Here is a 16,296-nt window from a genome sequence, read left to right on the forward strand (position 1 = left end):
ATTACTTAGAAAACTGTAACAAAAAAATTGGTCACAGATCATGTGGCTATTAAAAAATAATAATTGTGCACCCTTGAGAGTATAAGCAAAAGAAATAACTGTAAACATATGGCTTGAAACTATCGATGCCAACAGATGCATCTATCCAAATAGATTGCTCCATTAAAATTGTCTTCCCTCCACCCACCCTGGTGATTCAGAAAGATATGAAAAGAGAGATTGCAACTTCATTATTTTTTTAAATTGATCTAGGTGATGAAATAAAAGTATTTTCTACCATATGTTAGTTTTAGGCCTTAGGGGTAGCAACGTGCATACAGGTGTATAGGTAAACTAATTTTGATCTTAATTTGTCAGTAATGGTATCTTCAGCCTAAGGAGGCAAAGTATAAGATATCAGATTAATGTTCAAGATTAGTTAATACTTCACTCAGAAGTTCCAGGTAGCAACATTGTCAACAGTTCTTCATGGGGCCACAGACACACCCTTAAAGTGCCATTTGTCAGGCAGCAAAACACACTTTCTGCAGTAATGGCTCTCCCATTCTCTGCTGGCTGTGCTCAACAGGAATTTCTACTGCAGTCTGCTTTGAAAAAATTTACAAGTAATCTTCCTTTGTTGTCTTTGCCCTCTTATTATCTCATTGAGAAATGGTGACTCTCATGGTTAAATCAACTCTTTTGTATGGATAACATGCAATTTTGTTTGTTTTTTTTTTATTTTAATAAATGGGAATGTATGTTAATTTTGGAAAGAAATGTTAGCATGGAAAGACCTATGACTCTATAGGAAGAGACAACTGGATCCTCCCTCGACTACGTCATTACTGTTTCTCACTTGCTGCATTAAGTACTGAACAGAATTAGAAATAGGGATAAATATCCAATAACCATTTTATAACAGCACCCCCAAATCCCAGAAGCTGTTGCTGCCTGTAATCTGTACCTGCTTTGTCTAGAGACCTTGCCCAATAAAGTCTTATAGCTTGAATTTAAAGCTCTTGTGACAAATGTCCTTGTGATATATTTGTCTATTCTCTAGGTTTTGGTTTTAGAAGACAGGCAACTGGTTACAAAATATGTTAGGGTTCTTGAAAATGTGGTTTAGCTGCCAGCCTGTAGGGATAGGCTAATTGAGAGCAGCTGGTTCACGGGCACACAGAATTAACAATTCTTCTTTCCCTTTATCTGATGCAGGTTCTCACTTCCACAGTGACATTGTCTCCTATCTCAGCTCTGGGTTCAACACGATACCATCTGCCAGCCCACTAAATCCTTAGGTTTTTTCTTTGCTTTTTGACTCTTCCAGACCACAGGTTTGTATTTCAGTTTGCTATATTTCCAGCAAGCTCACTAGACAGAGAAATACTCACTCTCACAACCAGAATCCTATTCTAGATGCCTGGTTCTGTCTACCACAGTAAATAACACCCAGCAGAACTATGAGTAAAGCTAATAAAATTATGACAAACAGCATTTCAGGCATTATTTTCACTACACACCATTTAACATTTCACTATACACTGTTTACAAAACACCCAAAATCAATGTGGAAGGGCACCACGTGGAATGTATTGTTAGTTTGAAAGTATTGCCACACCACATTCAAACAGGACTCCACCCTTCCAGAATGGGTTACAGCTGCTGAGCACAGGACACCCAATTCCTCAACAGCAGCCCTGGGTTGTATCAACACCAGCAGATGGAACAGGTAGCCAGCCAAGCCTTACAAATCAAATAAACAGAATTATATGACTACTTTAACTGATGAGATGGATGCAGCAAAAAGAAAAAAGAAACAACGTTTGAAAATGGAAGATGGAAAAGACAAAATTAGGCACTAACAAATTCTAAGATTTTCAGCAAAGATAGATTTAGCCATTGTAGGAGGGACAAAATAAATATACATGTTATTTTTTCAGTCCACAAAAGGAGTAAGTGGTATGGCCTAGGAGCCTAAATTGGAGCATCCTTCCAGCTCCCCCTGCCACTAAGTTTTGATGGCATTGATGGTGACCAGCCAGAAGTCTTTGTGCTGAACAAAACTTCTACTTTCTGGACAGCTGCTGGCTGGTTATGCACGTTTGTGTATATCTGCTCCTGTGCCTACTCCCTTCTGTATGTCAGGACACATCTCCCAGTGTCCAGAAAATCACAGAGATTCTGGAAAGACACTCATGACTATTGGTCACTTAGCTTTTCCCCTTTTCATTTGTGTCCACCTAGCTTTACCTCTCAAATAACCCAGAAAATTTAAGTGATTAAAATGAACACTTCTGTGGACCAGCGCAGCAGGGCCAATGGAAATTACAGGAAATTTGCCATCCAGTAATGGAAAGAATGATTTTAAAGACTCAGGAAGGTAAGGAAGAGGAAAGGATGAAAAGATACACAAGTAACAGTGTTAACCATAAAGAGTAAAGGAAACAAACCAAGGCAGATCAAGTAGGGGGAGCTAAAGCAAAAGCAGATATAGAACCCTTTAAAAAAATATGTATAACTGCTACCTACTTACAAAATGGGAACCAGAAAGATGACCTAACTTTTAAATAACATTTTGGAAAATACATCTATAAATATTCAGTAACTTATGTTGAAAAATCAAAGCTCTACAGTCTAATCAGAAAAATCATATAAATTTCATTTTAAGAGGCTTTCATTTTGCTAAAAATAGAAATTCCACATAGAATGCTGCCTGTAAGTTTATATATTTGTGGCAATAAACAATATGTGCAAACCACTGGAGGAAAAAGATAATAAAAGCCCATCACTTGGGATGGAAAAGCTGTGCCTTCTTAACAAAAGCCAAGAGATGTAAGCATCATACATAAAAGGGCTCATTCAGAATTCACTGTTTTATGGGAGAGAAGCTGTGAGAGCTTATATGCAAAACAGTTGTAAAAGCAACTCAGAGAAGAAACAAAATTTCCCTGTAGCAAATATCTGTCTTTATTAATGTTGGTCATTCCTTTAAATAAGGTTAGATGGAAATGTTAAGAAAATTTTGCAAGCAGTAATTTCCTGTATTAGGATTTACGAGAGGAGGAAAATCTATAGGTTATATAAATTATATATTTATATATATTCATACATATTGGTGACAAGTTAATTGCACAGTTACTGTGAAATAATGCATGCTATTTTATGGTAATAATGCAGTAAATCTATTGGAAACAATGGAACTGTAATTATATGGTAAGCTGTGCTAACGATACCACTTTAATAACCTGATGACTGTGAATTTAACTTATGTCAGCATCGTACGTACCCTAAAGTGATATACTGCATTTCTTCCCATGGTAGAATAACAAAGCAACTTAATTACTTATTTCTTAGGTTAAAATAGTTCTAGCATCCTGGATTAAAAGTCAAATAGCAACAGAGTAACGGGGAAATTTTTGGCCTCACTAAATTCACCAGGAATTTTCAGTGGGGCTTGGATGCCTCTTGTCACATCTCTCTGGCTACATTTGCATTCACACACCTCCGGTCAGGTTGGTGTTGTGTGTGTCCCAGATCCTCCTGACAGTCCTGTAACATGGGCTGGAGCTCTTCCTGGGGAGAGGGGGTGAGGGTGGCAGTTGACTGGTGGCTATAGGAGACAGCGGCTGGAGAGGAAGCTGCTCCTCGCACAGGTGGAGTAGGACCCCGCTCATCTTCTTCCTCTTCCTCTAGCTCATCCTGCTGCAGATACATCCTTGCAGGTGGCACAGGACAAGGAATTTCCTGGTCATAGCTAAAATTAATTTTTTAAGAAAATAAGGACTTAAATTTGTACTGTGTAATTAGCACATGTGATACATGTATAAATAGCTCAGAAACAAAGCACTGTTCTCTGTGCCCTTGAGAACAGCTCAGTAAGGATGTGCTGAGTGGGTGCACACCACTGTCACTAAGTGCTCTCCAAATTGCCATGCTACAGCTTGACTAGCAGCACCGGAGCAGTGCTGGAGGAAGGTCCCACTGCCAGCTTGTAGGGCAAATCACACTTCAATTAACTGGTGATTAAAACAGGAGGTGCACAATCTTACCCTTCATCCACTGAAAGGCTGTAATCTTCACTGTTGCTGTGGGGAGGAGGATGTGCTGGAGGGGGTGGGAGAAGATCTGCCCAGTTCATGCCAGCTTGCTTGGGAGCCTTTGGGGTCCGAGCACCCTTCTTGTGCCCTTGACTCCCTGGGGATAAAAAGCAGCACATATTAGTAATACTTTGAAGTCTCTCCTCACCACTGGCTATGAAAACCAAAACAACTTCAGTTCCTTCCCAGATGCTCTTGCATTCTTTGAGAATTTACTGTTTTGCTCAGTTTTGAGCAAATTGGCATTCCTCCTTTTTACACTGGTTTGTGCTTGTAGCCTCTTTGTAGAACTGATCTACATTTTAAGTGGTTGAATTTAACCAGGAACTTTACATAGCATGGAAAAGACACATGGGATACAAAACTTTAATTTTTTAAATAAACAGTCAAAATGCGATAAAACCATAAATGAATTTTACACGCAATGTCATTAAGAGTGAGCTTCCTACTTCTGTTAATTACATTAAAGATTATCATCTAAAACAAATGAGCTGTAGACATATTTTCTGAAGTGCCTTTATCCTATTTAATTGCTACAACCTAAAATACAATATGATACAGATATGATCTATTAAAGTTCTACTGTTGCATTAAGTCACTGAATATAGGTAATTTGTACTTGTCCACTGAAACATTTTAGGCACAATGAAATTACTACTTTTAGTCTAAATGGCAGGTGCAGTTGAAAATAATTGCTGGAAGAACTAAAGTAACAGAAAAAAAATAAAGATCGATGAAATATTTCACCAATGTTTTCAACTACTATTACTGGAAAATTACAGCTCATAATAAAGCAATGTAGCTTTAACAGTTCAAACAACTGTGAATAAGACCAATTATTCAGGCGGTAGCAAATTTTAAGTTTGGACATGACTGAGAATTGGCTCAACCATTGTTCCTTGGTATCTATACATTTTAATCCTTCTTTGTTATTGTTACATCTTTCTTACAGATAAACTCCTTTTATGTAGATAAAGTCACTGTGATTTTGAGTGTTTTGGAATCATTCACATTTCTCTCTTAAACTGAGGCATGATTTTATATTATCACAGTAAAGCATTATATACATGATTAAATATACTGCAGAGAGATTTAGGAAGGTTTTTTTTTCACTTCTGCTGTCTCAGATTTTCCACTCTTACTGAAAATAGTTCTGGTAATTATCATCCCACATGAGCTGCCAGATACACATGTTTTAGCAATGTTAAATTGTTTTTGTGGTATCTTAGTATGTCAAGCAAGACACTAACTATCCCAAGGCGACCTGCATTCTGTATCCTAAGCACCATGATATATACACAGTTCAACACAATTAATTTATTACTTTGGTCACCTTGCTTCATTCCTGCTGGAGTCCTTGGCATAGGACTATAAATTGTTAAGAGTTATGAATAGCCCTAAAAGGTATCAGCATGCAGAACACCACCCTCTCATTTTTAATTTGCATGGTTCATACCCCTGAGATGTTTCATGCTGAATTTCAAGTCTTAACATCATTGAGCACAGGCTCAGCACCACATCCTGATCTTTCAGACCTGGGAATGGGCAAAAGGCTGTCTCCCAGAACAACACAGCTGAGCAGCTGGGAGAATTGGGAGCTGTACTTATCTCCCCCCAGCCACTGAGAATTCAGATCAATCCAGAGGCACAGCAGGGCTCATCAACATACTTACGTCTCTGCTGTGCCTTGGTCAGAAAAAGTCAGGACAAAGCACAGGTTGGGATTAAGGCAACGGTACTATCAAAGAAAACAGAACAGAATGCAAAAGTCTGCATCTTGAGTAGTAGATGTAAAGTTCAAGGCACTCGTGACTGTGGCTATAACTCACCCTGAAATTGATTTGATGTAAATAAACACAGCCTAACTACCACACTTACAGTAAAGCCCCAAACCAAGCCTGTGTGTAGTCTCTGGTTTAGCTCACATAGCTCTACCAGAAATCAAGCCTGGAAGTGAAAAGGTTATACCACAATGATAAAACATAACTTTTGTATTAAAACATATCCTGTGGTCCCAAAGTACAGACTGCACAAAACGCTGTTTTGTTTCAAGATTTTTACAAAGGATTTTTAGATTGTTTGTACAGGAGATGCCAATGAGAAACAAAGTTTAATTATCTACCATCTATATCTAAATGATGTACATAAATAATTTTGACATATAGTGACTGAAACCTATAAAATTTTATGTATGCCTGAATGCTTTTTTACTCAATGAAATACATGGGTTTAATTTACAAAATGAAAAACTTCTTAAAGCAGAGTTCTGTTGGGTATCACTCAACTACTGTGTATCTTGAGCAGGTTCATGAATTGGGTAAGAAGACCCAAGAGATGACAAAAAAAGTCACTAAAGTACAAGGAAGGTAACACATAGATTAAAATCCTTTTTTTTTTTTCCTTGGTGACAGTTGGAAAGAAATTGCTATGACTTGCTTATTTGGAAAACACAACATTACCCAGTACACCACCAGTGTCAGGAAATCCAACCACTATTCGAGTTCATGACTTTCACAATTTCAAAAAATCAGTTACTTAACTGACATTTGGATGACACTAAGCAATCCTCAGGATGTAACAGAAATACAGGCACTTACTGGGACAGTTTTTGTGCTTTTCAACATCTACTGTCCATGCATTCCTCCCCATCACTCTTTCTCTAAGCCCAGCAAATATTGCTAACCACAGCTACAGCATCCAGACACCACAAAGCCTGAGGCTTGGAAAACACTGCAGGTACTCACCAGATGTACTGCTGCCTCTGTCTGAGCTGTTGTAGGATCCACCTGTATTCTGGTCATAAGACTGGTTGTAGGGAATAGTTGGAGCAATGTTGTCATTTACTCGGTAATCTGCAAGTTTAATGGTATGGTTAATGCTGCCCTTCAGGAACACATCTACTTTTACATACTTGCTTTATAACACAAAGTAAGATCTCCTTTAAGTAGTGAACTAGAAACAAATTCATCTTGTGAAGGAAAAAATCATCCTGCAATCGTGTTTTATTTTTATCTTGCCTCTTATTGTAGGCTTAGGGGAAATCATGGGAATTTAGTAACTACACAGCTAAAATGGAGTAAAATGGAATTCTGTGCACAGGGTTTTCACAAAGCTTCTGCAACCATCAAGTCTCAATGAATCTGTCTGTCTATCTACCACTTGTGTGAGCATCTTGCACACAAATACTGTCATCTTGAACGATGGTCTCTGCCTAATTTATGCATGCAGAGCAACCAACGGACTGCAGTGACTACTTTTGGTATTTTAAAGGTGACACGCCCACATAAGAGTTAGCTCTGTAGGACAAGGGCTGAATGATCTGCTGAAGCAACAGTGCAGCTCCAACTGAATTTGATTTACAACAGAAGGAGTCTTTGTTTCAGGTCTGCTGGCTCCAAGGATATTTTTATTTACACCGGATCATGCAGGTTCTACAGGCAGGGCCTTTTTTGCTAATGGCTGTTACCATAACTTTGCTCTCCAGTTCCAAAGCACTTGGTATACACTTATTACTTTTAAATCTAGATCTGGCAACCAGATCTGTAAAACTTCATCAGAAGTAAAATGTTCATCTGGCAGAACAATACCCTTGTGCTAAAAAGCAATTACAATTTACAGAGAACAGAAAGGAGGTAGGTTACTCTTCATACAGCAAATAAAACTGCATCATAAACAGAACCACTGGACATAAAGTAGTGACAATGAAGCACAGCATGTAACTCATCAAAACAGTTACTTCCCATCACAAAAGCTATAGGTATAATCAGCAGCAAGATGGCTTTGACTTAGGAAATGAGAAAACCAAGATCAGAGATTCAACTCATAAAATAGCAAATCAAAACAAAAATAAACAAAACTAAGAATTCAGTTCCCATCTGCTGCAGAAATGTTTGTGATAATGTAAGCATAGGAAAAAGAGCAAAATGATAAATTTCACACCAGAGTGTATTCTGTAATAGTTTCTCAGCCTAGCTGCATTCCACAGACCACGCTGAAGCCCTGCATACCGCATATGTTTACACAGAGGATAAACAGTAAATCAGCACTCTGAAATATGTATATATGACTGTCAGCAGACAATGCTTTAAGGGGGCCTTTCCACACTGCAGTATGCTAGAGAATATGCAGCTGTAATATACACAATTTGAAAGATGCAGTATCTTCCAGCACATAAAAACCAAACATGTTTTAATTCTCAAAGAGATACGTAATACACAGTTCATGAAAGAGAACAATTACAAAAAATACAGCTTTCACCCTCTAGAGTAAGGAGCCAAAACCATTGAATTTTCTTTTGGCATGTTTATGTCAAGGGAAGGTGTGACATTTTATATTGCCCTTTAAACTCCTCTGTGAGTAGATGGGTCCAGTAGAGAAATCAACATTCTTGTAATGAAATGTCTCTTTTTACTGGATCACTTATCACTGTGTGATCACTTGAGTTACAACCTTGCAAAAAAGTTCCAAGTTAGAATGGGTCCAACTCCTAGGGATACTGTTTTGCAAATCAGGTTATTAAGAGAGGTTGCATGGTAGCCTGGAGGACTAGAAAGAAGAAATCACATACCTATTTCTTCCAGCTCCCACACAGTATATTAAAGAAACATGCCTTCAAGGCCTCAAAAGCACATTCTGATGTTTCCCGTTAGCACTGAAATCAATTTATTTTTAGCTTCTGGATCCACAGACTTCAGTCAGGGTAACACAGGAATTTAGTTTCCAAAACTGTGTGCGGTAGCATTGCCTCTCAATATGAGAACTGAAGGCTTGCTAGGAACAAGTCTAAAATGAATTGGATCATTCCATTTGTGCCCCCAGTGTACAACACAATACAATTTTCCAGAGTTTGATATGCAAAATTTCATTCGTTTACATGAGCATGTAGATTTAATGAGTCTCCATCCACAACTGGGAAGAGTAGGTTGACCTATTTAAAATTTAAGGTAGAGTATAATGTGACTACCATGCATCTGGCTTATGAATAAAATATCTGGCCTCTGTCCTAACCAATCCCTTAACTACTATTAAATTTAAATTAATCTCATATCCACAGGAAATGTATTTTATTTAACTCTTTTCTATAGACACAGCTTGTTATTTTTCACAATAAATTCAATATCAGAAAGGTTATCGTGGTGCTAATTAACTTTCTGACACTGTAAACGGTGTATTTCTGAATCTAAAGAGGCAGAAGCCTAAAAGCACTGCAGAAGCCTGTAATTGCTGAACCTGAAAGCTTTAGACTCCCAGAACCAGAAGGTCAAAACTCCTCTGACGCCTAAAGAGGAGAAACAAGCTAAAAGCTCTTCACCTTTGTTTAATTTGTTTTGCTCCATAATGTTGTACTGTATGGGTGGAGCCTCTTGCTTTTGCTGAACAGAGGGTTTCCAGTGTTTCTCATTGGTGTCCCCGCTGCCACTGTTAACATTATTGCTGATACTGGACTGGATGAGCTGAGTGGTGGCATAAGGAGTGGGCTGCCCGGGCTGGCTGACAAATCTTCCGTCCTTTAGATTGGGGCTATTGAAGGTTTTCATCTCATTGATTTTGTTGCTGAGGTCCACGTCCCCATACACAGTTGGCTCAGGCAACATCAGGTTTGTCTGCTTGTTGTCCAGCTGATTGTTGTAATTTGCTATACAATCGGCTAACCACAGAGGAGAGAAAAGAGAAAAGGTCATTCTGTTCGCCCACACCACCATGAAACCCCCTCTAACATTTCCTCACTGCACAACCACAGGGCTTGAACCCATGTAGCAGACACACTCAGGCAGGGATACTGCCATTAACTATATAATTTACAGAATATCATTTACCTTATACACTACTGCTCCAAAAGGAGGGTTCACTGTTCTGATTCACTGTAAATTCAGACCTGCTGAATTATATCTATAATATCTACAATTATATCTACTTACCTTGCTGGGCTTTTCCATCGTGGCCATATAAACATTCATGGTTTTAGACATTATTCTCATAGCAGTATATATATTCAATTAGTAATTGTCATTAAAATCACTTGTATTGCAAGGGAAATTCAACCAAAAGTTAACAGCAGGAGTAACTAAATAAGACCTTCAACTCATGTCACCTAAACAGTATCTAGACACTCTTGTATTTGTTGTAAGAAATAGACATACAACAGGTTTTCATGAAACACACTTAGAAATTATTACATGTAAGAGAATTAAAGAATAAGAATAGTTTAAGAGAATTAAAGAAAAACAAGTACAATGTAAAAGGTAACTCTGTACCCAGTAGCAAGTCTTTATTTGATCATTGTTTGCTTGTACAATCTTATATTTTAATTTGAAACAAAAAAAGGCAGAAAAGCAATCTGGAATTTTTGCTGATTTTCAGTTGCTTTGGATATTGCAAAATACGTAATAGCACAGTAATACATTGTCTTGTATGCTAATGATATTTCATATAAACAGCATGAATTCATTCTTCTGACATCCTGAGCCCACCACTTATTGCAGACAGTAAATTGGCATGTGCTGATGCTCTGGCCACTGCATGAAACAGTGTCCCTGCCTTGCCATGTTCTCTTCACACTGTGTGACACAAAGCCCACACATTTTTTTCCTCTCCACATCCAGTCCACTGGGAGAATACTGAATGAAGTAAAGTAGTCTGTGGGTCAGCAGTTAGAAGTCTTAGTGGAACCAGCATTCAATGATCCTTAAGCAAAAATTCTCATTTTCCAGTTGATTAATGCATCAGTAATTACATAACACTCACCAGGAATATAGTTTTCCTCTTTTAGAAGAAGTGGTATTTATGCTAATGAATTTGATTCAAAACCCAAAGTCCATTACCTGTATCCACAATGAATTTACTGGAGAGGGTGGCAAGTCAAACTACACACAGAATTCAAGATTTTACCATTACTCTGAATGAAACAACTAGCAAACATAGAGGATTTTCAATTTCAAAAACATTCCCTAACACATACACATTTTTAGAGATATATTACCCGAGAAAGGGGAATAAAATGATGCTTGTGTAAGAAAACCACCAATCCACATTTTCAGTCACTAAGGAACAGTATCAGAACATGCCACATAGAACTTATCACTGCACATTTCATGCCCCCCAGCCTGTGGGTTTTTTTGAAGGCTTTACTGTTTGATATATTTTTCCTTCTTATGTGAGGTGTCTTTACTGCCTCTGTTATTTATTGCTTCACAGTCTTCAACTTCTTGATTTCTAGAGTTCAAATGTTTCATTTCTCTCACCTACTGCATACTAGTCTTTCTTCCTTTCCAAGTCAATTGCATTATACTGGGCAATAGCATATACAGTATATTCTTCTCTCCTGATACCTCAGGCTTTGTTACAATATCCTTGCAGAGTCATTTAGAACATATGTTTTTACTTCCTTTCATTTGCAGCTACATCTGATTTGTGTGTGAGGCAATATAATCAATACAGTATATGCAGTAGGTACATTTTTTACATAGACACATTAGAATTCCTCATAACAAGTACTTAAAACTGGTTTACCTATATAACAGAAGATTTATCTAGTTAGATATTTTTATGGCATCTACTTTTGGAACAATTGGTTCCTGTTCTGTAGACTTGGAAGACAGTGCTGTACTTAAAAGTAATTAAAAATGCAGCTACTTTGCATATTCACAGCTACTGAGGGGATATCCACTGCTGCTGCTTCAGAGCATAAACCAGCCCACGATGACAGAATTAAGAACATTTGGCAGAATTCACAGGAAAGAAGAGATCACTCTGAGCACACTGTCTGACCCACAAGCCCTGAAGTTCTATTTGAAAGGAGGGAAACACTTTGCGACAGAACCAAGCTTAATATGAAAGCTAAAATGAGGGAGAATCCACTGCAGTTCAATACAAGATGTTATAATAGGTTGCAACCATAAAAAATGTGCCTTCTCTTCATTTTCTGAATTTGTTATTTACCAGAATTGCTATGTCTGTCCTTGCCACAGTGGACTATCCCTGAATCACAAACCTTTTCATACAGGTACTGGTGGATGTGATATCCACAGCCAGAGTGAGAGACAAACCTCTAATGCCAAAATCTCACACCTTGCTCTGAAGCAGCTGGCACGGGTCACTGTCAGACAGCATTACTGCAGGAGATGAACTGCCATCACTGCCACTCATGAATTACCAGCCATTTGAGCTGGTTTCACATTAATTACAGGAGGTAATGCTGCTTGGCACTTATGTGACTCCGCACACTCCCCCTCTGGATTGCTGGGACATGCTGCTAGCAAAAACCAGTAGAGATACTTGTAGTGGAAAAGACTTATTTCATTCTTCACCAGTAACACAAGGTTAAACCAAAAGGAACCTAAGGTCTGTTTAAAACAAAATTTTCAAGTCAGCACTCTTGAGATGTATTTCCTCAAATGTCTTCCACAGAACTCATGAGGTTTTATTCCAGAGCTCTCTGAGTCCTGCTCAAGCTCCCAGGAACTACCACTTAATCCAACATTTGGTAATGTTTTAATGCTTTAATGTAATGTTTTTAATGTTTTAATGCTTTAAGTGCATGAAATTAACTTCTTAATTCACACACCCTAAACAGAACACCAGCTATCCAATTTTGCTCAGAATGGCACTCAAAGTGAAGTTCTGAGTGTGCCAAAACAGACTGACTTTGTTGCAATGTTTTATTTCTTGCTTTCCATCACATCCAAACCAGAAGGAAAACCACATTGGCATCATTTTGGTCTTTCTCTTTCTCCATCCAAGCAACAAGGATGTACAGAACAACCCAAAGATGACCTTATCTGCTCTATTCAGAAGCCAAAATGTATTAGTACAGTGTGAGTTTTGGCAGTATTGAACTTTGAAGGGGCTCCTTAAGCCTGCTACAACTATCCAAATAGCACCAAGAAAGGATCTGAAAAAGGACCAAAAGCACCATCATGACATAGAGGAGACACTATATTAAGTTTAAAAAACATTGAAAATGAAACCCACTCAAACCTGTACACTCTCTCAGGTATAGAAGCACATACTCTGTAAAGAAGGTTCCTTAGCAAGGTAGAAACAAATCTAACCTGGTCGACTGTACGTGGTGAGGTTGCTATCACTGTTGCCATTGCCAGAGGTGCAGCAGTTGATGGAGCAGTCATTGTGATTGTTCCCTGTGTTAGGCCAAGTGTCTGCTAACCATGGCTGAGTGGCTGGTTCACTGATGTTTAGGAGTCCAGGCCTTTAAAAACAAAGCTTGGTCATTTCAAAAACTAAACAAAAGCATTTTCACATTGCAGTGATACTCTTCCCAGAACGGTGAGATGTTACAAAATAATACCATGTACTAAAAGGCTTGAGTACTGAATAACTCAGCTTGATTCAATTATTTATGAATTTTCAAGTCTCCTGTCTAACCTCTTCCTTGCTAAATCACTCAGGAGTAAGCAGTCAAGATCAGCATCAGTTCAATTTGCTGGACTATAGTATATGCTGGTGTGCAACATCTACCTGTTACTTTGGTTTTCATTTTTCAATTTTTTTTTCTCTTAGGGGGTTGCACTTCTATTTTTCTGCCCCTTCACCCTATCTTGAAGAAAGCAAGGTAAAAAAGAGGAAATTGGCAAGTCAAATAAACAAAAAATTCACACGTGGAAGCAGGATGGATATGCATAAGTAAGAACCAAATTTAAATGTGAATATTCCCAAGTTGTTGGTTATTTATGGAACAAATTCTCCTCACCATCAGACAGCACTACTGTGGTGCATCAAAGGGAGCAGCAGATAACAGAAACCTCTGAGGCTTGGGAGCATTTGGATCTCACCAAACATGCTGAGGGGGTGACACACATTTGTTCATGAGAAAGGCACTCAGCTCCTAAGAGAGTCTGAGGTACTTGGGAATACCGACCACCTGAAAAATATCCAGATATGAAGGCTGCATGCTGGCTGCATTTGCAATAAACTGTATTCCTGTCATCAGCATTCCCAGTCTTCCAAGTTGCTGAATTTTTGTATTGAGTGTGAAAAGTCTCTCTGATGAATGCTCTGTAGAATCCTTGGTGGCTCTTGAGTTTTCATGCTAACAATGCAGTGGGGCATGTTACAGTCCCACACAATTTAAAATTGCCTTTGATAACAAAGGTGCTTTTAAAGAATAGATAATTTTAGCTACTGTCACATACACATATATGAAAACAGCCCCCTTCTCTTGGGATTTACCAGGCAACTTTCCATTTGAAATAGTGCAGAAACTCTTTTCCATAATATTAGATGTGATGATCTTCAAAAATAAAATATGCTAATCCTCTTAAACTGCAAGTTGAAAATACAAGCTGCATGCAGTTATTTGTGGGGGATAGAGTCTGTCAGTGCTGCAGGCTTAAGTCATAGACTTAGAATGACATTTAAAAGATCTATACATATATGTGTATATATTTCGGTGCTGCATATGTCATCTGACAATTTAACATAGGAGGTGATGAGGCTTGACTTGCTGTCAGGCTTACAAACCAGCCAATATGCATTCAGTAAAGAAGGATTAAAAAAAAAAAAAATCTGAAATAAATATACAGCTGTGTAGGCCTGTGAGCAGGCCAGCTGATTTGAAATTCCCTGGTTTTTCCCCTACACTCTGCTCTTACAATGAACCTACACCTCAAGGCATTCAGAGGAGACAAAGCATCCCAGAATGTTTCAGCACTTTAAAGCTCTGTGTACTGGTTTGTTGCACAGAGAATTAAAGATCCTTTGTTTCTAAAATTCCCTTTGCATTCACACCTGCTGTCATGTAAGAAATGTGGTATGATGTATATAAGCATGAAGAATTCTACTAATTGGAGACATTTAGGCAAGAGATGACTGCATTACAGATCCATGGCCTGCTGATGGTTTGAGGTCATAATTTCCAAAGATCTTTAACCTTGGCAGCAAATTTCTTGACTCCCTGAATTACTGGACAGGATCTGAGGCAGGGGTGGACAGAGCCAAGTGGCTGTGTGGGTGCTGGCTGGAGTGAGCCCAGCACAATTACCATTACTCAAATCCTGTCTAGAAAAGGGATTGCCACAGAAATGGGTGTTTTTTCAGCATCACACAAGTGGGGATTATGTTGAAATATATCACTGTGACATTTTGAAATCTGAAAAATGCTTTAACAGGTTCACATAACTGCACTTGGCAAAAATGCTAAACCTTTCCAAAACACTACAAATATAACGTAGGGGAGTGAAAACCTTAGGTTTGGATATCAGAAGATGGTTTCATATGCAAAAATAATGTTTTGGGTTTTTTTGTTACATTGCAGAACTGTGTTTCAAATTCTACAAAATAAGCTACATCACACAGGCTGTGAATGCTGTATATGAAAATGAACAAAGCCAGCACAGATGTTTGCACCTTGAATCAATTACATTGTTAGATTCTGGCTCTGCTGCTGAACACCAGGACAGTAAAATTGAAGTTGATGCTCTAGAAGTACCAAAATTACTGTGCACTATGTAGACACTGGTGGGTTCATTTCTGTTCTCTGTGTGAGAGGGCTTCATCTAGCCTGTGCTAAGGGAAGAGTGAGAAAGCACAGTGGCACAAAGAACACAAAGGATGTTAGCTGAGTATCTTTTTGAACAACTCTCAGGGAAAGAGAGGGTTCACCCCTCTTCTCTCCTATTTTCTCACTCTCCTGTTGTAAGGGCAGCAACCCAGTGATTTACAGATTTTTTCATTCAAAAATCACATGGTAACTGTTCTAGAGGCTTCTCTCCCTGCTCCTGTGGCCATGAGAGCACAGCAGCACACAGTGCTGGGCACTGATATCTGCAATTTCTCATAATATGCCAGGTCCAGCTGCAGCAGGGGCTGAATAACCTCACCTCTGCACAGCACTCAGGTAGACTGCTAATGCTTTATTCTATGCCTAATCTTCACAATTACCAAGTTTTTGCATGGTCTTGCAAATTAGGAATCACAAGATGCCACTTGTGAACAGGAATTGTTACAGGACTTTGTTGCCCAGCTGGTCACTGAGATTTTAGCATTATTTCAGCATCATGCCAAATCTTTGAATGTGACCTAGAAAAGAAATGGTGTGCTGCTAAAGCACCACTGCTCTGACCTGCCTTTTTGCTAAAATCATTCTTTTTCTTCCTGAAGAAAACTTTATCCCTAGGAATAATTAATATTACTGTTAGGAAATTAATATTACTGTTTTATCCATGGCCATTCATTGAGTAATAATGTAAACCCAGTGAACATG

At 38.4% G+C, this 16,296-nt stretch overlaps 1 protein-coding gene across 8 annotated transcripts in view; it reads right to left on the minus strand.

The window, feature by feature from the left end:
- ROBO1 (roundabout guidance receptor 1) overlaps positions 1 to 16,296 on the minus strand; it is a 682,144-nt gene that overhangs the window by 15,698 nt on the left and 650,150 nt on the right. For all 8 annotated transcript variants that reach the window (XM_064726906.1, XM_064726875.1, XM_064726883.1 and 5 more), the window contains 5 exons: positions 13,130 to 13,284; positions 9,391 to 9,726; positions 6,824 to 6,931; positions 4,032 to 4,176; positions 3,485 to 3,736 (listed from right to left, as the gene is read on the minus strand). In XM_064726906.1, the coding sequence (XP_064582976.1) occupies positions 3,485 to 3,736; positions 4,032 to 4,176; positions 6,824 to 6,931; positions 9,391 to 9,726; positions 13,130 to 13,284 (996 nt within the window). The remainder of the gene's footprint in view (positions 1 to 3,484; positions 3,737 to 4,031; positions 4,177 to 6,823; positions 6,932 to 9,390; positions 9,727 to 13,129; positions 13,285 to 16,296) is intronic.

This window comes from Zonotrichia leucophrys, chromosome 1, assembly GCF_028769735.1.
Source record: "Zonotrichia leucophrys gambelii isolate GWCS_2022_RI chromosome 1, RI_Zleu_2.0, whole genome shotgun sequence".
NCBI lineage: Eukaryota > Metazoa > Chordata > Aves > Passeriformes > Passerellidae > Zonotrichia > Zonotrichia leucophrys.